At 41.3% G+C, this 25,698-nt stretch overlaps 1 protein-coding gene across 8 annotated transcripts in view; it reads left to right on the forward strand.

Annotated features, from left to right (window-relative positions):
* Positions 1–25,698, forward strand: part of Myo1b (myosin IB) — a 162,149-nt gene that overhangs the window by 14,849 nt on the left and 121,602 nt on the right. For 4 of the 8 annotated variants that reach the window (XM_074071295.1, XM_074071300.1, XM_074071298.1 and 1 more), the window contains exons 1-2: positions 4,762–4,881; positions 20,032–20,175. In XM_074071295.1, the coding sequence (XP_073927396.1) occupies positions 20,041–20,175 (135 nt within the window). In that variant the 5' untranslated portion in view covers positions 4,762–4,881; positions 20,032–20,040. Of the gene's footprint in view, positions 1–4,761; positions 4,882–20,031; positions 20,176–25,698 lie in introns of those variants that run through there. The other 4 variants (XM_020158154.2, XM_020158150.2, XM_074071296.1 and 1 more) reach the window with 3 other exon arrangements.

Here is a 25,698-nt window from a genome sequence, read left to right on the forward strand (position 1 = left end):
CACATAGGAGGGAGAACATACGATTTTTGGTCTTTTGGGCCAGGCTAACCTCACTCAGAATGATGTTCTCCAATTCCATCCATTTACCAGCGAATGATAACATTTCATTCTTCTTCATGGCTGCATAGAATTCCATTGTGTATAGATACCACATTTTCTTAATCCATTCGTCTGTGCTGGGGCATCTTGGCTTTTTCCATAATTTGGCTATTGTGAATAAAATAAAATAAAAATGTATTGTGAATACATTTTATATTTGTTTATTATTCCACCGACTACCATAATTTTCTGTAATGTCCCTATGTCATTGGGCATTTGGGTTGCTTCTGCCACTTTGCTGTTGTAAATGATCCTGTGGATAACCCTTTTGGTACATACAACTTTTTCCACATTTTGAATGATCTTCTGCCCATAGATATGGAGAATGAGAAGATTGGGTCAAGGATTATTGTGAAGACTTTAATATACATCTCTTTAATCACGGGTGGGTGGCTTGAGTGGATTGAGGGCGCAGGGTGAGTCGGCGTGAGGTATAGTGCCCAAGTTGCTGACTTGAATGATGATGGGAGTGGTTGGCACAGACAGGGCTATAGGTGAGGGATTCAGTTTGAGATAGGGGGCATCCAGGTGATGAGGAAATTTCAGCAAATCATCGAATTGCATGGCCTGGAGCTCAAGGAGAGGGCAGGGTGTGGCCTCCAGATAAAGGTGTCATGGGCATCTGTGTGTGGTTGAAGCTATTGATGTTGGGAGGGTCACTTAGAAGGTGGGGTGAGGAGAGAAGGTGGAGGTTAGAACTCCAGAGAACACTGTTGTGGGAGAAGTAGAGGAAGGAGAAGCTGTTAAGGAAAATAAGAAGTAGTCAGGAGTGGGAAGTGAACAACTAGGCAGAAATGGCCATATGGAAGCCAGGCAGGGGAGAGGTTCAGGGAGGTGGTGCACTGGGCAGGTGGTGACACTTGATTTGAGATGACTTCAGTGGCATGCACTGAGTGATGGGAGACTAGTTAGGGTGGCAGCTGTCAAGGCAGACTGTCAGAAACCTTATCTGTGGATGAAGAGACAGATTGGCAGTTGCTAGAGGGCTGTGTAGGCTGGTGTGTCAGTTGATTACTGCGGCTGTAACTAAATGCCACAGACTGAGTGGCGTAAACAGCAGGAATTTATTTTTTCACAATCGGGGCTGGAGTCTAAAATCAAGGTACCAGCAGGTTTGGTGTCTTCTGAGGCCTCTTTGACTTGCACGTGGCTACCTCCCTTCTTACTGTGTCCTCATGTGGCTTTCCTTTGATCTGTTGTGTATGTGTCCTAATCTCTGGGTCCACTCTAGTCATCCCATTTTAACTTTAGGTTAAGGATTAAAGATCTTGACTCCAAATGTATTAGATTTTGAGGTACTGGGAGTGAGAGCTTCAACTTAGGAACTTCAGGGGACAGACACAATTCAGGTCATGACCTTTGGCGTTTAAGTCCTGTGACCCACTTGTCTCCCTCCTTGACCCCTGCTCACCTGTCCTCCACACTGCTGACCATCTGTTTGTCTCAGTCACACTCTGTTCCTGGGCATTGGTAGCTTGTGTTCTGCATGTCCTTCTGGTCCTTTAGTGTCCTTGTTCTGTAAGGTTTGGGCCTTGGCCGTCTTCATCTATTTCCACTAAACTAAATGAACATGTGTGAGTGTTATTTCTACATGGAAGTTCTTTCTATGGAAGAGACCAAAAATCATATTTCTAAAAGTATATAAATCGTGAATGGATTATTTGGCTACTTACAATAGGAACACCCAGATTTTTCTGGGTGTTTTGACTCTTTTATAGGGACTTTTGGCTCCTTTATAGGGTATGAAATTCTGCAGTGTGAGAAGAATGTTTATCTCCATTGACAATTTTAAAGATTTACGTTTTACTCAAATTTAGTTTTTAATAGTAACACGTGTTTATTCTTTGTGAAGTGACATGTGACTTTGTTCTCTTGATTCTGTGCTGGCTATGGGTTTGAAGTGTTATTTTTGTGTTTAAATGACTTTAGTACTTAGGACTATACGTTTGGGAACAGAATGCGTGTGGTGGTTGGATATGGTTTGAAAAGCCAATCACATTCTTAACTGGTAACACGATAGTCTTTCCTCATTGTAATCGTGTAGATCCATGGCTTTAGAAGGCAGTGCAAGCTTTTGTCGTCTTCCATACTTGCTGCAGTACTTGGTGTTCTCTTTTGCTCTATAAAGTGTATCATCTAATGCCCAGAACATTCATATACTCAGAATTAGAGTGACTGCTGGTGTGCTCTGGAGTTCCTGTTTCACCAGTTGAGATATAAGTTGACCCAGGCTTGCTGTGTTGATTCCCATCCTCTGCGTGCCATTCGTGCCTGTTATCACTTAACATAACTTTGAATATGTGGCTTAAAAAAGAGAACTGTTATTTCTGTAAAAATCCATTTGAATATTTTGGAAACCACATAGTAAGAATGAAGGTGATGGCAGCCAATTTAGCAGCAGCTGAGATAAGGAAAGGATTTGGGGGACCATAGAATAAAAGCATTTTTCACTGATATTGTCCATCATGCAGAATTGGTGGGTTAAGTTGTGATTATGTAAAACCTGAGAGGCTTAGTAGCTCATCCAGGTAACGCCCGTTCACACGTGTTTCCATTGTGGATCAGGTGGTGGCCGTGCTGCATGTTGTCCTTACCTTCACTCCAGGACACAGTCTGATGGAGCAGCTCCCTCTGCAACACTGGTGATCCCTATGGCGGAGCATCATTGGCTATTTGCCTGAATTCAAGAAAGAGATGTGTCATTTAGCCATAGAGAGGGCTGTTGGGTATTTGTGAAGGGTAGTGCAGCTGCCACACATTGCTTCCCATGTGTCTTTACAGCCTTCTTTAAAAGGGTTGGGCCTGGAGGATACTGCCTTGAGGATGGTTTGTGAAAGGAGACCACAAAGTATTATAATCAGTGGACATACAACAAAGAAAAGGCTTTGGCACAACAGCACAAGATTGCAAATGTATGTTTATAGGGCTTCACTTAGAATAATATGTTTGGGTGCATATCTTTTTTATGGTTTCCAAACTTAGCTTTTTTTTTTTTAATCAACCAGCTGAACCATCAGTCCTTGTGCATTTGGATAAGAAGCTCTCTACTTTAGTCATAAGCCCTCCTGTCTCTCTTGCTCTTTTCTTGTTTCATTTCCATTAGCACCACCCTAATTCTTTTCCTGAACTACTAGATTTGTGCCCCAACTGGATTCCCAGCTGGTGGCTCGTATCAGTGCCTTTTTTGTACTCAGTCTCCATTTCCCCCCTACTTTTGTGCAGTGCACAATCTGAACAACTACATGGAGTAGTCCTTCTCCTGTGTCTAGTCCCTGTCCCAGAACATTCAACAGATTCAGATAAATCTCCTTTAAATTTTTTATTGACTGTGGTGTAGCTTAGATATTAAATGTCCCCCAAAGGCTTGGTCATCAGGCTGTGGCACTGGTGGGAGGTAGTGGAACCTTCATGAGGTGGGGGCTAGTGGAAGCAAGTTAGGTTAGTGGGGATGTGCCCTTGAAGGAGATGTTGGAACTCCAGTCCCTCTTCTGTCTTTTGTTTCCTGGTTACCATGAGCAAGCAGGTCTTTACCATGAGTTCCTGCCATGATGTACTGTGCCACCATGTGCCCAAAGCAACAGGAAGTTAATTCTCTGAAACCCTGAGCCAAAATAAACCTTTCCTTCTCTTAAGTTGGTTATCGCAAGTGTTTTGTTACAGTAACAGAAAGTTGATTAACATGGTCTGTCTCTGTTCAGAGATGTTTTGGTGACTCAGCATCTGTGCTTAATAGCTGTCCTAAGTTTTACTTTGCATCAGACTGTCACTAGAGTTTCAGTTCACTTGTTTCTTTGTTGTAGTGAGTTCATGGCCATCAGTTATGAGTGCAGCATAGATACTGTAGATGTTACCTTTCAGTATAGCTTCAGTGCCCACCAGATTCTATACTGCTGTACTGTACTGCCTAGTCACTATTTCCTGAACAAGTAGCTATTAGCCCCCTACCCCCTTTTAGTACTGAGGTTTGAGCTCAGGGACCCTGCGCTTGCTAGGGCAAGCACTCTACCACTTGAGCCAGACCCTCAACCCTTTTTTTGCCTTATTTATTTTTCGGATGGGATGTTACTTTTTGCCCAGGGCTGTGATCCTCCTGCATAGCTGGGGTGACAGGTCCCTGCCTTATTGGTTGAGATGGGATCTTGCCAACTTTTTGGCCAAGCTGTCTTTGAACTATAATCCTCCAGATCTCTGCTTCCCTAATAACTAGGATTATAGACATGAACCTCTTTGATGGGCTTGAATATATTTTATACTTAGTGCTTTGGAGGTTCTTTCTACTTGATCATATCCAACTTATCTTTCAACATCAAGGTCAAGTTTCATCTCTCCAGCCATCCTTCTCTGATCCTCATGTGCTACAATAATTACTCTAACATAAATGTTAGTCTTTATAATTCTCATTTTCAGGTGAACCAGCTGCCCTGTGTGGGCACCTCCTTGTTGCTTATATTGCTCTTAAGTGTTTTCTTGTCCCAACTAGATTGCAGTTGCCGGGGAAGCAGTAGATCTGTGTCTCCCTCTTCTCCTGTGCTTTGTGCATTCTGGTTGTGGGTAGCAGAGTACAGCATGGTTAATCAGACAGTACAGCCTGGGTGGAAGTCCAGGCCACTTCTGCCTAGCCCCAGAGGACTGACCTACTTTATCCTTCTTATCTGTGTGCAAAATATTTGTTGTACTTAGTGTGTTCTTGCTGTCACAACGAATGTTTGTCTCTCCCTTTCATATGAACTGAGTGCTAAAGTGCTGGTTAAATCAGTGGGAAACAATGGAGAAGCAAAGGAGGTAAGCAGTTTTAGTTTCTGAACTTGGGAGCTAATATTTATGTCATGGAAAAAAGAACTCTAGTTTTTCTCCCTACCTATCTACCTACCTGCCCACCTACCTACTTACCTACCCACCTACCTACCCAGCTGCCTACCTGTATCTACCCACCCATCTACTTACCTCCCTTCCTATCCACCCACCTACCTACTTACATACCTATTGAGAAACATTCTTAAGAGTAGAACTGTAAATTTAAAATTTTTATGCCTTTTAATTAGGCAATTTATAATCTAATGATGTATTTTGAAAACCCTTTTTTGACAAACTACTTGTGGAAGGAAATAAACTTTTCTTAGTCAAGATTTTATAATGTACTTTGTTGCTGAATATTTTATTTCTTATCAAAACTTCCTGTGGGAAAAATAGGTGTATCGGTCTTTGCATGGTGAGTTGATTGATTTTAAAAGTGTATTCAAGGAAAAGTGTGGGTGAGCACTTGTATGTGTGTTGCTTATATATGCAACATATATAATATATATAAAGTAGCTGCTGTAATCTGTAGAATTTAAGAAAATTAGCAAAGTGATATTCAAATTTAGTTAACATTTATAAATGTAAATTTTAGTAAATATGACCTAAAGTGATCAGATATGGCATATTTGATTTGTTGTATATCTCTTAGTTCTTCATAAACCTACAGAATGCATTTAGAGATACGTAAGAATTATGATATCTTTGCTTTTAAACTATGTAACGTGTCCAACATAAAAAAAAAAAAAATCCTGCCTGGCGCCCGTGGCTCATGCCTGTAATCTTAGCTACTCAGGAGGCAGAGATCAAGAGGATTACCGTTTGAAGCCAGCCCGGGCAAATAGTTCGGGAGACCCTATCTTGAAACAACCTTTCACAAAAAAGGTCTGGTGGAGTGGCTCAAGGTGTAAGTCCTGAGTTCAAGCCCCAGTACCGCAAAAACAAAACAAAACAAAAAAACCCAAAAAATGCAAGCTAGAAATTAACATAGAAAAAACTTCAAAAATCCTAATGTGATGTTGATTTTAATCACTTAGGTAAAATAGCCCACTGCAGCATTTTAGCTATTTTCTTTAAAAATTCCTTTCAAATTATAAAGTAGTTTTCCCTTCTGAATTTGTATTATGAGGGTCATTTTGGGAACATGTTAGCTATTTTTGTTTGATCACTTCTCAACTAATAAACATTCATGAAATCCTAATGTAAATGTCTAAACATCTCTCCCTTTGTTTACATAGTTTATTAGACCTTATTTTAGTAGATAGCTGCTTGAGGGAGCTTCTGAAGTTTTAAGTTTTTATTGAAAGGTTTTTATCCTAAAAAACCTTTCTTAGTCATGGCTCCACCTGCTCTGTTGAGGGATGCATATTTTTCTTCTTTAAAGTTTCTTAATTTGTAGTCTTTCACTATCATAACTAGGTGATTTTTTTTAATAGCCAGTGGTATTTTTCAGCTAATGATGTATGTTGTTGTAAACACACAGCAAAAACATTCACTATGCCTTGATGGGTTTACTTGTGACAATCCCGTTGATTCTGTGCATCTTTTTACATGCTGTGTATGTTAGATCTTTAATACTTTGTGTGTGTGTGTATGTGGTGAATTCAGAATAAACAGAGCTTCTTCTCTTTGCCTCTGAGAAAATGTCATTGAGAAAGATTTTTGTGGATTGGCATTTGCTGATTTCTTGGTTTTTAACATTCTTTAGAACCCAGAAAGGAAGAATTCAGTCTTTCCAGAATTGAGCCTTTCTGTTGAGTCAACACAGATGGAAACTGGGACAGGATATTGGGTACTCTATCCTAATATTGTGGGGAAACTGAGGCTTGGAGGTGGCAGTGTGCCCAAGGCCTCACCGTGCTCTAACTGCTGAGCTGAGTCTGCAACTTGGATCTTCCTAGTGTTTTCTGACCCACTGTGGTAGTCACTGTGATCTCTGGACTGTTGCAGAATACCAGGCTGCTGGTCCCCTGAGGGATCACTTGCTTCCTTAACTGGAACGGGAAGAGTGCTCTCAACATGATACATTTCTCTCCCTTGTCACTGAAAAGGGCCGGAACCATGAGAAGGCCCATGTTTTTCAAAGAAGTAGTTATGCCCTAGAGTATCCCAGGCTGTTTTATGTGTCTTTGTTTGGCCAAAGAACAGTTCTCAAGTCTAATCTGGAGTAGCATTCCCGACCTCTAACTGACTGATAAAGGAAGCCCAATGTGAGTGCCTACCAGTGCAAATCATGGCGCCGTTAATTCTAATGAGGCATATGTTGAGTGATTGGATAATCTGATCAAGTATGAAGTGAACCGAAGGATGGGGATGTAGCTTAGTGGTAGAGTGCTTCCCTGGCCTGCATGAGATCCTGGGTTCAAATCCACAAGGAGTGTAGGCAGAGGGAAAGGGCTAAGCAAGGAACTGGAGGATTTTGGTGGAGATAGAAGCATATGGAATGAAATGGGATTGGGACCCTCTGATTAATAAGTCAATTCATCTAGAAGGGAAGTTTGTTTCCCCTAGTGGCTGTACTCAATTCAATACTCACTTGATGATCTTGGCATTTGTGTTCCCACCAGTAGCAATCAGAGCTGTGGGGTGTGCTGGTTGTATTTGAGCAGTTTTACATTCACCTTGGGGGTCCAGGGGCTCAGATTTGCCAATCTAGACACGCTTAGATTTTTATTTTTTTTTATCTGCCTTCAGGAACAAATTGAGAAGTTTGTGGGTTATAATTAGCACATTTCCTTGTGCAGCTGAGTTTGTGTTTCTGGATAGAACAGTGGTTTATAGTTTTTGGCTACCTTGGCCCACAGGGACTCTAGCCCTTCAGACATTAGCTCACTGGTTGTCACAACATTCACTGTGAGTTGTATAGCATGATTCTAGGTCCTTTCTAAAGCCAGGGCTGCTTGCTGTGCCTTCTGGATCCTGTGGGGTTGTGGCAGGTGAGGGGTGTCTCTGTGGGCTAGGAGTCAAGGGTGAGCTGCACATGGCTTTCTCATCGAGTCATGAGATGTGCCTCTCTGCCCTTTGGCAGCCATTCCTGCTGTGACTCTGCAGAGCTCATCTGGGAAATGACTGTGGGGACAGTGATGCTGCCCCATTGCCTCAGGGTGTTGAGCCCCATGGAAGGTCTCCTGAAAATGAGGCAACTCTCCAAGTTAGTTATCTGAACACATCTCAGAAGACAGAGGGTAGGTGAGTTCTTTGTGTCAGAAGAAGAAACAGGAACTGGGAAGGAAGTGAGTGTTCTTTCCTAGTCAGTCTCTGTAACGATCGTGAGGAGTGGATGTTGTCATCCCTGAATTTGTGAATCAGAAATCTGAATTCCAGAGATGAATTCCCTTGGATTCCAGCCTAGGTCTTTGCTGGCAAAGTCCGTGCTATATCATATTCTAGATTAAAATTTCCTCTGTGATAACTACTGCTACAGACTTCTGTAATGTAGAAGTGAAGCTTTTTAAGAAACTCTGCAGTGCTGTGATGAGTTTGATAATTTAGGAGTTAGACTGAAGAGTACATGTATAATACAACAAGTGAAAGACCGTTCTCAAACCATGTTAGGAGGACTCCATCTTTGCCCTGGCTCTTGGAGCTAGATGTGTGATACTTCCAGGATCTAATGCTTTCTTTGTTACAAGATTTTTGCCTGGGATCCTGAGTCCTACTTTAGGGACTGCTTGCTTTTTCTCCTGTTTTTTTTTTTTTGTGGTACTGGGGTTTGAACTCAGGGCCTTGCACTTGTTAGGCAGGTGCTCTACCACTTAAGCCACTCTGCTAGCACCAGGACTGCTTGTTTTTTTAAATTATAAATGAGAATCTCATGACTTAGAGATTTGTTGGAAATTTTGCTCATATGTCAGGAGAGGGCTGGTAGCTGGTAATCTGAAACTTTCAATGTTGTTATAGCAGTTCCTAGGGTTATTTTTTGAACTCAAAAATCCTAATTAGCCTAGATAATATGTTTGTCGTTTTCACTTTCCACAGTTAATCCCCCCAAGTCTCCCAATCATGATACAAATCTGTTGTTTTTCAGATCCTATATAAGTGGCCTGGGCTGGGGATTGAGGGTACATCAGCTCTCACTTGTTAAGCTTTTTTTGGCCACCAACAAAGAGCCAGTCTTTCCATGCCAAGGCAATGTCAAAGTAATTGCTTCTCCCAGTCACAGGTATTTCAGGTTGGAGACAGGTTTGTTTTTATTTCTTGTTCAAATTTATTTATTTCTCATGACCTGTTGCTTTAATGTCATTTGTCTTATTCAGAGTTTGAACACAAGACAAGATATTCTATGGAAATTGCTCAATTGTGCCTATTTCTCTAATCCAGGATTCTAACAAAGCCCTCCTAGTAGCAATCCATTAAATATTCTTAGCAGAAAGCTTTAGAAAAAGAGTGGAGGTGGGGAAATCCCCCATAGGTAGTGGCTTTAACAATGGAAACAAGGATCAGAAAGTCAGATAACTATAATTTGTGAAGTAAATGCCATGGGTAGACACACCTTATATAAATTTCTCTTGGCAAGAGTGGTTGACAGGAATGAAAATCAGCACCTTCTGAATCTTTTCATAAATGCATGTCAGCCCACTTTCTCACATGCTCTGAGCAACCTGCACAGCACCCACATGGTTCTGTGTGTCCCATTAGCCCTTTGTTCTTTCAGAACTATTCCAAAAAATCCAGTTTCTAGTCCACTTGCCCGTTAGGTTAGAAAAGTCTTTGTCTTTTGGTTCTAACTTGAGTCCACCATAGAGATGTTCTTGTGTATTTTCTGAGATTCTCTGGTTGTGATCTGGGTGAGAAGGTGGAGATGATAGTAATAGTCCAGGGCAGAAGAATGGGCTATGCCTCATTAATGTACATTTATTCATTAACTCCATGCACCAGAACCTAGGTCCGGCCAGTCAGCAGGACCTTTGCATGTTGTGAACTTGAGCCTGCTTTCTCCAGGGGAGGGTCGGTGAAGCCCACTGTGCCAACAGTGGTAGAGGAGATATGTTGATGTAGTAGTGTGTCTGGTTTACTATGACAAATTCCATAGACGGAGTGGCTTAAACAACAGACATTTGTCGCAGTTCTGGAGGCCATGAAGTCCAAGATCATGGTACTGGCAGATTTGGTTCCTGGCTCGAAATCCCCTGCCTTCTCAATGACTCTTCACATGGTGGGGAGCTAGCACATGAGAGCTCTGGTCCTTCTTCCTTTTCTAATAAGGATATTAATCCATTATGCCCCTCCCTATGACCTCATCGAGACCCAATTACCTTTCCAAGGCCTCCCATCCAAGTACCACAAAATCGGGGGGATAGGGCTTCAATACAGGAATCTGGGGCTGGGGGTGGGGGGGCAAGGCAAGCACTGGGTTCCATGACAGGTGGCTTGCTTGGAGCTTTCTGCCTGTGAGGAATGGCTTCTCATAGTGGTTTAAATCGGGGAATTTATTTAAGATAAGAAGCCCAGCTGAACCTCTGAGGGCCTATAGCTAGAGCCACCCTTATCTTCTGAAGCAGGATTTTTGTCTATCACACGTTATTGGTCATTGTGTATCGTTCTTTAATTCAGACAGGCTTCCTCTGTGGGAGCCTGGCAAGGTTCCCCCAATGATACACTGTTTCCTGGATCTCTGTAAATGTTCTGTCTAGTGGTCATAGGCACCTGACTGTAGTCTCTGTGTACTGAGCTTGAGTCGTGGAAGCTGACATTGGTCAGGTCCATGTACCCCTCACAGTCCAGTTAGTTGTGGCCTGCTTGAAGGTGCTCTGACATATTTGTGGATGGTGCAAGTTTTTGGCTTAGTGTAGAGGGACTTTGCCAGGGAGACAATAGACTGCAGAGGAATCAAAAGTGAGGTTGTGGGTCATGGGTTCTTTGCTAAGGAATTTTTCTTTTTATTGTGGTAAAAATACATAAATGAGCGTTTTAACCTTTTTAAGTATACAGTTGGGCGTTAAGTGCACCCATGTTATATCCATCTCAGAGCTTTTCCACCTTCCCAAACTACAACTCCAAGCCCATTAAATAGCAGTTCCTTCCTACCCTCTTCCCCAGCCCCTGGTAACCATCATTCTACTTTCTGTGTTCATGGGTTTGACTATTCTGGGTATGTCAGGCAAGTGGAATCATACAATAATTGCCCTTTTATGACTGGCTTATTTCCCTTAGCCAGATGTCTTCAAGGTTTATTCATGTTGTAGCATGAGTCAGGATTTTCATCCTCTTTAAGGCTGCCATTCTGTCGTATGTATCCACTACATTTTGTTTATCCATTCATTCATCTATGAACACCTAATTACTTCCACCTTTTGGCTATTATGAGCAGTGCTGTTATGAGCATGGATGTAGAAGGAGAGTCTGTGCTTTCACTTCTTTTGGGTGTATACTCAGAAGCGGAATTGCTTGGTCATTATATGGTGACTCTATGTTTAATTTTTTCTTTTTTCTTTTTTTGAATATTGGCTTAAAGGCACTGGAGAGTTATTGAAGTATTTGAAGCAGGGTGTAACTTGTCAGATTGTGATTTTAAAAGGTGACTTGGGTTGTGTAGTGCCTGGAGCAGGAAAGAAAAAGGCTGCCAGGAGCTGTGGTGGCAAGACCCAGGCAGAGAGACCATTTAGCAGGCTGTTGGAGGGAAGGGATGAACATGAGTGAAAGGATGGTGTAATTAGTGAGGCAGGTTGATAAGTGGGGAGGAGTAAGAGAGGGAGAAGCCACGGATGAGAACCTGGGTCAGTTGTGACTGGGATTTAGGAGGAATGATAGTTTTTTTTTTTTCTTTAGTATTTTAGTGTGAGATAGTAAAAAAAAAACCAAATCAGACTTTGGACTTGAGACAAGTGGTAGAGTGGACTGGTAGCAGGTTGGTGATATGAGTTGGTAGTTTAGGAGGAGGAAGAAGGTAAAAATAAAGAGGCACATGATTGTGTTATTTGGCTGAATTTAAAAGTATGTGTGGGCCTGGATGTGTGACTCAGTGGTAGAGTACTTACCTAAGAAGCTTGAAGCTTTGAGTTCAAATTCCAGTACTGCCCCTCCCCCAAGGAAAAGGCTAATGTACAATGCCTACTTTGGGAAAAGAAGGAAAACTAACATTTATGCTGGAAGTGTGGCTCAAGCGGTAGAATGCCTGCCTCCTAAGTGTGAAGTCCTGAGTTCAAACCTCAGTACTACAGAAAAAGTGGTGGGGACATCATGGGTACAGCTCTACAGTTTTACAGCTATTACCCATCTATTTCACAGCTCCTACCCATCTGTTTCACATTTCTACCTTGAACTGATAAACAAAGTTTACATAAAAAAAAATGGCCAATTTATTGGTTATAAAATCAGGTTTCAAAAGAATTCCAATAAATTCAAAAGAATTTAGTTAAACATATGGGAGGGCCTTAAGTTTGGTTTTTATTCTTTTTGCTCATCTACATTTTCTACAGTGAACATATATTGCTTCAAATGATTGAAGAGGTCATTTGAAATTGCAAGAGTTGACTGTTTCCTCTATTCTTCTTACAGATTCTGGGCTCCTGGAGCGGGGGGTGATGGTAGCGGGGAGAAGGGAGGTACCTTGATTGTTAACTGTATCCTCGGCATTTCTCACATTGCTAGCAAGGTAACAGGACGCAATGCTGTACATGCTAGTTGAACTGAATTGAATGGAAATTTAATCTAACCCCTCTTGGAGAAATGACATTTGGTGCTATTTTCAAAGATCTGGGAAGGAAATTCCAGTTTTTTTACAGCACTTGACTCACTTGTATTAGGTACTAAACCACATCCTATAGACTGGTCCTCTTTTTTGTCTTTGTTTTACCACCAGGATTGGTTGAGAGTTACTTTGTCCATGAAATCTTGCCGGTTGGCCCCATTTTCTTACTTAAGTGTGTTTTTTCATGTCATTCTTAAAAGCATTAGTGATCTCATTGGGAGCCAAGTGGCTCAATTCTGTTTCCTGTCCTTTGTTGATGTTATGTTTTTGAAGAAATGGATCAAAGTGGCTTCAAGCCGCCTTCGTTATTTTGTCTTCTGGTTGTCTGTGACTGAACCGACTGATAGCAGCTGTGAGAAGGGGCATTGTTGTATGGCTCAGTTGTCAATTGTAATTTGCATACTTGTTTTCCCTTTGTATCTCACTGAATGCCTACCATGTGCACGAGGCTGTGCACTGTGCTTTTAGGGGGGAATAAAGATGAATTAGGCATGATCCTTGACATCACAGAGCTGATTTTCTAGAAAAGGTGCTATCATGCATACATGACCACTATACAAGGAGTTTGATGAGCAGAACTGGACTCAAATAAAGAACAGTTGTTAATGCTACTTGTAACTACTGTCTCTGATCTATATTGCTAATGGCATTATAATCAGCATGTTCTAAATGTCCTTATTTACAGTTACCAAGCAACAGATAAGCGCTTTCATTAAGTTTTCCTGGAAATAACTTTGTTTTAAATTTAAAATAATATTAGTGACTTAATTCTTGCTAATCATTGAAGCCTCGGCTCTGAGTTGTTAATATTCATTCAGATTTGCCAGTTGAAGGGTTTCAGCTCAAAAATGTGGTTTGTTTCTTATCCTTGGAACTCTGAGAACTTTGTTTCAGAGGGGAGGATGAGCTCTATTTCTGGTTATTCTCCATCTCTTGTTACTTATTCCTGTTTAATTAATTTAGAGGAATTTTCTTGCATTATTGCTTTAATATTTTATAGAGGAATGTTCAGGTACTTTCCTTGGATGTGCTATTTTGTCTAGCCATTTTTGTGGGGGGTGGGAGGGTCAACAGTTTGAGGAATGTTGGTCTTTATGTCCCCAAGCGCAGATGACATTGACATGGTAGAAGGTTTGTAATTTAAGGTTAATGATGGAAAAGACTAGTTATATTTCAAAGTTAGGTTACAGAGGGCCATCTTAAGATGCTGTTGGATATTTATGCTGCATTCTCTTTTGGATTTTGAGGAAATTTTGAAATTACACTTTCAGCATTTTAAATGCTATTTTAATACTACAAAAGTTTGCAGTAAATGAACTAGTTACACTGAAATGTAGATAGTGATTTTGAAAGTTTGAAATGAGAGTAGGTGTGATCACAATCATGTATTTCATTTTTCTTGGCTGGACCAGTGACTGGAAGGGACTTACACAGCCTTGGTGTCAGTTGGTGGGCTGGTGGCTGGCCTTAGTCAGCAGCCTGAGATAGGGGACCCTGCTCCCAGGCTTCCCCAGCCATTGTGTGTGTGAAATTGCTTTCACCAAGTTAGGGAGGAAAGGTTAGGTTTTACATAGTAATGATCTAACCATGCTGTAATATTGTATTTTGGCACGTACTTATTTTTTGTCAGGGATCGTGTGGCCTGGCAGGGTAGGAAGTATATACAGATGCTCAGAATTGTGGAGTGAGTGGAAGACAAACCAAGCCTGTATGTACAGGCTTGGGAAGTGTACAGGAAACAAGGAAAGGCAAAGTGCTGGGTAGCAGATGGTAGTAGCCATGCTGCCAGAACCACCTGGTCCTCTTCTGCTGCTGGTGCTGCTGCTGCCACTGCTACTTAATGAGGGTAGCCTCCAGTGTAATCACCTTCCAGGAGAATCTGATTGGCTAGGCAGAGGCCAAGTTCCCACCTACTGCCTGTCTTGGGGTAGAGAGAGAGCAAGTCTGTCTCTTTTGGATTGTGTAATGGAAATTGGGCACTATCTCTCACAAGATTATATGTAACTGGAGACTCCCTAAATGGGAGATCAGGTGCAAATAGGAACAGGACTGTCTATTAAATAGCGTCCCCCTTTAAAAAAAAAAAAAATCCAGGTGTGACAGTGCTCACCTATAATCCTAGCATTTGGAAGGCTGAGGCAGAAGGTTTGCAAATTTGTACTAATCTGGGCTACATAGCAAGTTCCAGGCCAGCCTGGGCTACACAATGAGACCCTGTCTCAGAAAACCAAAAATAAAATAAAAGACAAATGTCTGTCGTGGCCTTCTTATTGCCTACCTCTGATATAAACCTTTCTTTTCCCTTCCTTCTTTCCTTCCCTCCGTCTGTCTGTCCTTCCTTCCTCTTTCTCTCTCCCTTCCTCCCTTTTGTCTCTTTCTTTTATTTTTTTACATCAAGGTGCCCTTTATTTCTGACTTTGTTAGTTTGGTTGGTTTTCAGATAGGGTGTTGCTATGTATTGTAGGCTGTCTCCCTCTTGTTTCAGCCTTCCAAGTGCTGGAATTACAGGTGTGTACATCACACTTAGCTTCACATACACCTTCCTTATACCTCTGCTTAGGAAAGTAAAATGCCCTGCCAACATAGAGGGTTCGCCTCTCCAAAAAGGGTTTTGGACATTTGTCTTCAAGATGAGCCTTAGGAAGAAGACTATGTCTGGGAGTTCCCATATTTTAGCAGGTGTTTTTGATCTGGTTAAGTTGGATGCCCTGGGGGATTATTGTCTTAGGATCAAACAGCCATAAGTCACTATTAACCAGTCTTGCTTGTCACTGTATATAGTTCCCTTAATGAGGTATTTGGGTTTTTAAGGTTTATTTGCTTCCATGGACTGGTAACCAAGACTGTAAATACTGCCAAGTTGCAAGGCATTGAAATTAGAACATGGCCTTGGTTCTCTGCATAGTGCCATAGAGCCTGGTTACTACAATCCACCTGGGCCAGAAGCTGGGGAGTGTGGTGGTGCCTTTCAGAGTCTTTCTTTCAGGTGGGAGGAATTATCTTTTTCTCAGGCAGTAGAGGCAGAGCATTTGGCTTGGGATAGGTCACTCCTGACAGAGTGACCCCTCTGAGCAGTGCCATGTTTCCTCCGGCTTTTCTGACAGGCCAGTTCCACTAATAGGTACTCTAGTATCCTGAATTTTTCTTAAATTGTATAATATTGCATGTTCAAGGTTCAAGTCACAGGCCACAGCTTAGTCAGCTGTTTCACTGTTAGATACCAAAGATGATCATTTTGCCTGCCCACTGTAGAGGCCCTGTGTTCTCTGTCCCATGCTTGAGCTCAACCAGTCCATATTTTTTAGTGTTACTTACAACATTCTACTTCCTGGTATCAGTTTCTTTTATTAGGAAGATGCTTTCTGTTGCAAATAATAGAAAAGCCAATTCAGTCAACTTCAACAGAACCAGTTAGTTTATGGCACTGAAAATTTGAGAGATGGCAGGGCTGGCTCCAAGTACAATTTGATCTGCAGGTGTGCGATGTCATTGGAACTCCATTACCAACAATTCACTAATTTCCCTACCCCTCTGCTCTATGTGCTATCCTCCTCCTGGGACTAGACTTCCTCATGAAAGCAGAGATGGCCACAGCCATTCCAAGTGTCACATCTGCAGGTCATACCAACCAGAGGTAGAGAGAGCTTTTGTCCTAATATTCCAAGCCAGCATTTGAGGTTTGGTCACAAGGCTAACTTGAATCAGTGACAGTGGACTGGAAGATGGCTGGGAATATGTTCATTGACTCAGCGTGTGTGGATCACATGCTAATTCCTGAAGCATAGTGTATACTTCCTTCTCCAGAACAACATGGGATCCCATGTGGTTCTTGGGAAAAGAGAATATGCATATGTACACTATATACACATGTATACTTTTTGTTTGATACATACGCACATATTTGTGTATCGTTCAGTTTCCCCTATGATGCCAAGTGAAGTCTTCCAATGGTTTATGGAAATGTTGGAGTTAGCAAGTGGTTCTGCAGTTTGTTCCCCTGGTCTGCATAGCTCTTTCAGAAAAAAATATAGTTTCTTTTGATGAAACACATAAAGCAACTGGTTTCATTGAGATGTCAAGGGAACTAAACCCAGTCTGGAGATGACAGTCACAAGTAGGAAAATGGGTCCATTTGTAGAAAGATAGAGAAGTACCCCTACACGGTTTCCTCTGCATCTGATATGTACCTTGAGGATGAGGGAAGCTGTCACTGTTCTGTCACAAAGTACTGAGATGCTAAAAAGACAAAAAAGAAAACTGCACTTGATTGACTAAATGAGCCTTTGATAATGTCTTTTCAGTTTGATTTGCCTTTTTTTTTTTGCAAAATTTGTTTTCAATTTTTCACTTTATTTCAAATCAGTTCCCTGTAATTTACCATTTATTTTGCTTTCATAATCCCCCCATTGTGTACAAAGTTAGAAGTATAAAAACTGGAACCCATACAAACTTTTTAAAAACTTTTTGCTTTTGAAGCTGGTCACCTGTGGCTCATGCCTGTAATCCTAGCTACTTAGGAGGCTGAAATCAGGAGGATCATTCAAGGCCAGCCCAGGCAAATAGTTCATAAGACCCCCATCTCTGGTAGAACAAAAGACTGGAAGTATGGCTCAAGCAGTATGCTTACAAAGCAGGTGCCTTGAGTTCAAATCTCAGTCCCACAAAAATAAAGAAAAGAAAAAATGGTGAAGCAGATTTAGTCGCTGAGATGATTGGCTGCTTAATTATTGTTACCTGTAGCCAAGCCCTGTTGTGCTTTTGCAGCTGTTTCTATAAATAGACTATATGCAGAAATCCACCTGGGGCAGAGGTCTCATTCAACCACTTTGCTTAATTTAAATTGCTGGTTTGAGGTAGCTATTTCTGAAGCTCTTCTCAGGTTGACTTCCCCCTTAATCCCTAAGCCTTCTTCCCTCTTCTGCCAAATTATATGTAATGTATTGCAACTAGAGTGCTTTTGGCATTACAGAGTCTGAAAACTTGAAATTTGATTTGAATGTTAATTTATTGTGACACAGGTTGGGCACTCAGACCTATTCCTATGCATGTCTTTCCATGGATGTTGGCGTCAGCTCCACTGTCTCTGGCTTCTTCCTCCTTCTCAGAAAATGGCAAATACCTCCTGTCCTCACCTATTTTGTTCTAAATCAGAGCCTGACCTACTTCAAAATGCAAGAAACCAGGCTAGGTGTGGTGGCTCACGCCTGTAATCCCAGCTACTTGGGAGGCTGAGATTGGGATTGTGGATTGAGGCTAGCCACACACACACAAAACAAAACAAAACAGCAACCCCCCCCAAAAAAAAAAACAAACAAACAGCCTTACCTGAAAAATAGCTAAAAGCAAAAAAGGTCTGGGGATGTAGAGGTGTGGGTCAGGTGATAGATTGCCTGCTTAGCAAACACAAGTCCAGAGTTCCAGCCCCGCCACCCCTGCCAAAAAAGAAAAACCACCACCACCACCAACAAAAACCCAGCATGAAACCATTCTTTTAGATTACTACAGTCAGATTTTAGTGATACTTGAAACTATTATTCCAGGTGTAGCTGGCATGAAATTTAAAAAGCACAATAGCAACAAAAAAGCTACTTTTTATTCTTTGGAGTGTTAAATACTTCCTTATTTGGTGGTTCTTATTTGTCAGGGAACCCTTTAGTTTTATTGTAGTCATTCTTTTTTTGGCTTTACAGAGCCAAAAAAAATATTTTTAATAGGGTTAGAAACAAAAGAAATATTTGTTATTTCATACTTTTAATTTTATTATTATTTATAGCAATTAAATAAATTGCTAGTAATTAATAATGAACTACTTAAGTTTTAGTCCTTGCCAGTTCTCCTTCAGACATTCCAGCTAGATGTAGTTTCTCTTACCTTTAATAGACCTGAATGTTCTAGACTAGAACAGGAGGACACTGATTTAAATTGCTAAGACACAAGAAAGCAGATCAATCCTTCTATGATAAGCTATGCCTGGGTGTCTCCTTAATGGAGATAATCAAACAGTACTTTCCACTCAGTGCCAGGGGCATGTGTACGTGTATTTATTAGATTCTCAAGTATCATTCAGCTTTAATATCCTGAAGTTTTACAGACCTGACTCCTGCACTGGAAACATGCAGATGGGATGGCCCAGATGAATTTAGTTCTACATACTGATAACATTAGAAAAAGTAACATGAATGTGCACACACACACAGTACTCACACACACACACACCTTCTGCTCTTCTCTATGTTCAGATATTTGAAAGAATTTTAGTCTCCTTGAGAGCAGTCAGATAAGAAGCCTAGGGGATATCGAATTCCTCTGTTGGGTAGTTGCAGTGTGCCTCCGTTTCTACTTGGTAGACTTTTTCATCCGGCCTGGTAGTTACATCTTCATTTGATTTTGCTCTTACGATGGCTTGTCTGTTGTAATGAAGATTCAGAACATGGAGGTAACTCTTGGCAAGTTACGTTATGTGGACCTCTGCTTACCAGTGGATTGTGTTCGTTGTAAATCTTTTGAGTGTCTGAAATGAAATCTTCCCCCAGATACAATACTCTTGAGAGCTTGTTTGGAGGTTCTAGCAGGGGAGCGCAGCTACTCGTATACCCTTGACCGAAGAACGGTCCTCCTCTATCGGGGATGGTCGTCCTCTTCGACCGAGTGCGCAGCTTCGGGAGGGATGCACATGGAGCGGTGAGGGAGGAAGGGGACACCCGCCTAGCCAGCCAGATCAGCCGAATCAACCCTGGCGATCAATGGGGTGACAGATGTCGCAGCCAGATCGCCCTCACATCCTACAATACTCTTAAGTGGTGATAGAGTTCTTTAACACCACCCAAAAACACTTGTGAGGGATCATAGCAAGTTGATCTTCAATTTTCTTATCTTAAAATGGAGATAATACCCACCTTAATTGTGAGGATTAAATTAATTCATGGATATAAGGTTCCTTGCTGTAGTATCTGCTAGCTAGCAAGTGACCAATACATGTTATCAGTATCATTTTTAAACACTATTTCTTGGGAAAATGTATTCTAAATTTCACCGTGGAATGCTAGAAGATGTCATCTTGGAGGAAGGTGGTTATACAGGGTCAAGTCTGACTTTGGTATGCAAGGGACAGGGCAGAAAAGGGACAGTTTGGATTGTTCTGCTGCAGTTTTGCAGTCTCAGCTGTGGAGAGGAGGTGGTCGAAAGAATGAAAGGGAGACCATTGCTTCCTAGTGGCTCCTTTTGAGGATGGATTTTGCCTTGCAGAATGGACTGAGAAGATGGTTCATTTTTGGTAGCAAGTTGGCAATTGGGGCAAGTTCAGCAAGTCAGAGGCTTCTGACCTAGGTCATAGGGAGGGAGGTGATGACATTTTTTGAGGTGGGTGAACCTCATTTCTCCAGTCATGCCAAGATCCCATCTGAATTATTTCTGCTCACTTGAATTGAGTCCTTTCCTCTCTTATCCAGCAGGAGACCATGGCCAAAACGGAGGTGAAAACATCACTGCTGGACAACATGATTGGCGTTGGAGATATGGTTCTTCTAGAACCTCTCAACGAGGAGACCTTCATCAACAACCTCAAGAAGCGTTTTGACCATAATGAAATATATGTGAGTATGCATGAGGGTCGTCTGTGGTGTTTAGACTTAGTACTTTGTGGCAGAGAGCTGGCTTTTCTACCTCAGACTCTTCTGTTTTTTTCTTTGTTCCTTACAGTCCAAAGATACTTGTTTTGCCTAGAGAGAGATTTGGGTGTTGGCTGATTTGGCACAGGAATATTATTGGTAAGAGTCAAGTGAGTCTTTCCCAATGGTGTTTAAAGAGAATCAACTGTGTGCAGAGTATTGCATTGGGATCTGGGGGTGTTCTAAAGCAAGTGCAGGACTCAGGCATGGTTCAAGTGGCAGAACAAGCGTGGGGCCCCCAGTTCATCCCCCAATACCCCCACTAAAATAAATAAAGCAGGTGCAGTACTTCAGTTCCTGTCCTCTGAGGAACATCTGTTCAGATGTAGTTTTAAAACCCATAGACACTATCTTGGATGCCTTCATAATATTAGCAAGGTCTAATCACTCAGAAGCTGCTCATTAAAATGCAAGTCAGTAAACTGTTAAAAAGATGTGAACCTTCTTGACATTTGTCGTAACTAGGGACCGGAACCAATTAATGGATAAGAATGTGTGCAGAGGCATAATGTCATGAACAAAAATGTGGTCATGTAAATATATACGAAAGTAGGAAATTTTATGTTGTAAAAATTCTTTGGAAAGGATTTCACAGTGTTCTTTTAACTATCAAGTTCTCTAAATATGTTTAAAACATGAGTGAAAATAGATATTTACATACAACTTCCCAGAAGTTTGTGTAATGTACAGTACTTGCATCTGGGGAGGGAAAGATATACTGTTAACTAAGGAAATGGGGTGTTGATTCCCTATTCCAGGAGCCAAGAAGAAAACAGGATAGATTGGATAGAAGTAATTTTAATAGATTTGCCTTGCTTTTGAGCTCTTTTTCCCTCTTTTTAAAATGCACATCTGTGCATAGAGAAGTGGAATATTGGCACATGCTCCAGTTTTCTGTCTACCAATATGGGGAGGAAGTAGAAATGAAGAAGAGGTAGTAATGTGATGCAGTTAGGAACAACTGTAACTTGTGGGTCTTTACATTAAAATTATATGCAAAATTAGAAGATGTATTATTTTCTGTCATATATAACTTTTCTTTCCTTGAACTGTCTTATTAGTCCATTTTAGCTGCTGTAACAAAATACCATAAGTTACATAGCTTATAAACAACAGGAATTTATTTCTTACAGTTCTGGGAAGTCTAAGATGAAGGTGCTGACAGATTAAGTGTCTGGCAAAGACCTGCTTTCTGGTCATAAATGGTGCCTACTCGCTGTGTTCTCATAATGGTGGAAGAGGGAAGCCTGTGGACCTTATCCCATGCGTGTGGGCTCCCAGAGGCCCTACATCCTAAAACCATTACATTGTTGATTAGGTTTCAGCATACGAGTTTTGAAGGGACACAAGCATTCAGACCGTACATAACACCAGGCTCATTTTAAGAATAACGTTGAGTAATTAATTTCTTCATGAAATAATAATCATAATAATAATCCATCCCTATTGATTGTTGGAGCTGGGAACACGTTGACAGTAACATAAGACAAGAGTCCTGCTTTTGGAATATTTATTTGATAACTGGATAAAAAACAGAGGTGTAGTTACAGTTCAGAGGTAGGTTAGGTTGCTGATCCAAGTAGAGGAGGCATTAGGACGCTGCTGCAGAGCCGGGAAGCGGCATTGTTTGGCTTGGCGGTGAGGCCTGGTGTCACCTTCCCTTCCGGTGTAGCAGTTCTGCTTTCGGGTGGGAGAGCCTGATAGTTCTGCAGGTTTAATTGAAATTATTGGTCTGATATCAAACAAAAGACAGCCTTTAAACACTGCTTTCTGAGATGGAGATAGGAGGAACCAATTATATTGTAACTAACAGTGCTGATCATTTTTCTTTTTGGCTCTAGGAAGCGCAGTTCACTTTTAGATGAATTGAAAATGGATTGGAGAGTAGAACATTACATGCATTTGAATACCCGATTTGTCGTGGTCACTAACAGTAAAACAATTCCCTTTTTAACAAAATGCCAAGTGTTAACATTCATGAGTCTTTAGCAGACGAAATGTCTGGGTTTCAGCCCTACCTAATTTTATTTTCTAAATTATATAACCCTTTCTGGTTATGAAACAAAATCAGAAAATTGGCTTCCAGATATTGGTATCTATTAATGTTTTCCATGATACTTGAGGCCTACTATTTCCATTTTACATCTTCCATTTGTAACTTTAAACACATGCCACATCAGAGGGCAAGGCATTCCCTTAAGCAAAAAAAAAGCAGACTGTAGAGTTGTACATAACGTATGAGCCTATCTTGTTTTAAGTGGGGGTGGATTTATGAACATGTACATATGTGTGTGCATATTAGTATATGCATGGAAAAAAATGCTTTCAACTTTGAGTACCACAGTTGAGTGGGAGGGGGGACAGGGATAGCGGAGGATTACTCTTTTAGACCTCTGTATAGTAAAACTTAAATTGAGCATATACTGCTGTTGTAATTGAAAAAATACTGCTGATAAATTTGATAACCATGCTTCCCAGCCTCAAATGTCATGTATTCCACCCTTAGGAAATCTGTTTCTGGCTCTTTATTTTGGTAACATGTTTATATGTTGCTAAAAAGCTGTCTAGCTTGATATCAAGTCTAAGTTAATATGACATGCAGCATCTTACTGTCTTGTGTTTCACTTTGTTTTTAAGTTATTTCTCAGAAAAGGTTCAATTTATAAAATCTGTTTTATAGTCTATAACTTTGCTTTATACTTTGGGTGACCATCTAGGATGATCCATCATTCGTGCATATTGAATTGTCATTTTGTATTTGAATTGTCATACAAATTGTCATTTGTATGTTCAGAACCATGATTTATAAGGGGACCAGTGAGCAGAAGGACACTTGGACTGGACTTTTAAACTCTGGATATGGCCATATCTTGAGCAGTCTCCTATATGAACCAGTGTCCTTGGTTGGGAAACTCTTCTTGCATCCTGCCATCCACCTCCATCTATCCTTTCTTTTTCTCCCTCCACATTAAGAAATAAGAACTAGTCTCTACTTCATGGTGCTCTCATGCGGGATTGCTTTTCCCTGGGTGTGAGTTACCAACTCTCTACAGCAGTCACAAGCTCTAGTGTCCTCTGAATCTTCAGGCAGCTAACTTTGTGAACTTGTCAGGCTAAATCTGAAGCACTGGACAGGACGAGACTTTTTGGAGCTATTCAGTGTCAGCATATGTTTGTTGCAAGTAGCGATCACCCAGTCAAATCTGGTTTTAAAAAAAAAGATTTATTGACCTGTATACCTGAGAGTCCAGTGGTAGTTCCTTCAGAATTGCTTTGACTTTGTGGCTCACTGATATCACCAAGGTCGGAAGAAGAAAGTGAGAAAGGAAGGGAAGAGGGAAGGAAGGAAGGGAAGTAGGAAAGAAAATGTCACCCCTAGGATTAGACTTGGGTCAGCTTTTTCCAAAGTAGATGGGCTGCATGTCAGTGGGCAGATACGCAGCTAGCATCCTAGGAACGGGAGAGGGACACTGATGCTGAGGAGGCCCGCTCTCCAGTTTGGTAGGGAATTGTGTAATGAAGTGACTTTATTGATGTTGGTACCATGCTGAAGGATATGCCCCCACGGGAAGGATTTATCACCACTTGTGGGCCTGAAGTTCACTGAAAGGCCTGCATCCCAGACTGCCCAGCAGTGAGCTTCTAGTGGCAGAAAAGAGTGAATAGGTTTTTCAGGGGGTCTGTAGCACAGTGGAAGTCTATCTGCAATAGGGAATTTTTGCTGACATCTTTGCTTCCAAAAGGAATTCTGTAATACATATGGGTTTATTTTAATGTAATGTACTTGCAACCTTTTGAGTAAGACGCATGCTCCAGAAATATCTGTTCTTTGCTTTGAGGTGGATTGTTTAAATAGCACTGTATTGCCTCATAGCTGTTTGTGGCCCTGCAGTCTAAATCTGGGATGCTTCCAGGCGGTCTGTGCAGTGAGGGCTTTGGACTGTTTGGTTGGAGATGGAGGAGGATCAGGTGAGATGAGATAGAGGGAAGTGTTGGGCTGATGGGTAACCAACAGCAGGGTCAGAGATTCTGTTTGCTTTTATTCCTCACTCTTGGCAGAGTGTGGCTCAAGCTGGGACCAGCTGTGTGATATGCATTTTGGCTCTGCGTGGGGTCAGTGGCTGGGAAATGCTGGTGCTGACATTCCAGCACTGCTTTTCTCTGCGCTTTCTGTCCTTTGTCAGACCTTCTTCCTCCCCCTCCCCGCCCGCAGGCTAGATTGCCATGGAGGCAGAATCTCGTGTGGACTTTTGTTGTAATGGGGAGGTGACAGAGCCAAGATCCAGCCAGACATGTTCTGTTTTTAGGGTGACTGGTTGGGACTGTGGTCTGTTTAGGAACAGGAAATTTGCAATTTAGGTAAGAACAAGGCCCAGGGCAAATTTAGAAACTTCTGAACCAAGGTGTCTGTCTTCTGACAAAAATCGTTTTTGGTGCCTACCAGTAAATTTAGTTTGTTTTCTCTCTCAGTTGGTAGGTTGGGGATCATCCAGATATAGAGGTGTGAGCCCAATTTTAGGGTCATACGTTACACTAATTGTACTTGTAAGAGTGACTGCTTTGAAAGCCTAGTAAAAAATGTTTTCAGTTTTAGAATTTAGTGCTAGAATTAGCATTTTGTAAGGATGGAATCAAGCACATTCATGAAAGGCACTCCTGTATATTTGGTCTAAAATACTGCAAAGTGAATAAAAAATAATGGTTGACATTTATATGATTACTTGAAATTTCACAAACACTTTTCACTTACACACAGGAACATCCCTGTGTGTAGTTAAATATATCTTCCTTGGAATACTTGTGTTCAGCATAAATGATGTTTTTGTTTCCTTTTGCTGTGAAACAAATTCCTACAAACTCTAGTGACTTAGAACAACATTCATTTATTGTCTCACTGTCTCTGCAGGTCAGGAGTTTGGGCCTGGCTTAGTTGGGTGCTTGTTCAGGGTCTTACCAAGCTATAATGAGTGTGTCCACCAGGGCTCCAGTCTCATCTGAGTCTCAGACCTTTTCCAAGTTTACTGGTTTATTGGCAGAGATCAGGGCTGGATTTCAAAGTTTAACTGAGTGTTATTCCTGCTACCAAGCTATTCTCCAAGATTTTTTTCATTTTAAAATTTCTTTAAAAATATCTTTTACCTGGGCAGATTGCGATTTACGGCTAGCCCAGGCATAAAACATTAGTGACACATTACCTCAAAAAACAAGCCAGGCATGGTGGTGCAGGTCTCTAATCCCAGCTACTTCTCAAATGTATAGGCATACATAACTGAAAATGTAATTTCTTCTGTCAGTCCCATTTTCAGAAGTAACAGTGGTTAATAGAGTGGTGTGTAACCTTGCAGATTATGTTTGTTTGATGAGAGACTAATTTTCTTGTTCTGGAGCTGAAAGCAGAGGGAGGTATTCTTGCCACAGAGAACCCATACCCAGCAAGGTTTAAGTACA

This window comes from Castor canadensis, chromosome 4 (assembly GCF_047511655.1).
Source record: "Castor canadensis chromosome 4, mCasCan1.hap1v2, whole genome shotgun sequence".
NCBI lineage: Eukaryota > Metazoa > Chordata > Mammalia > Rodentia > Castoridae > Castor > Castor canadensis.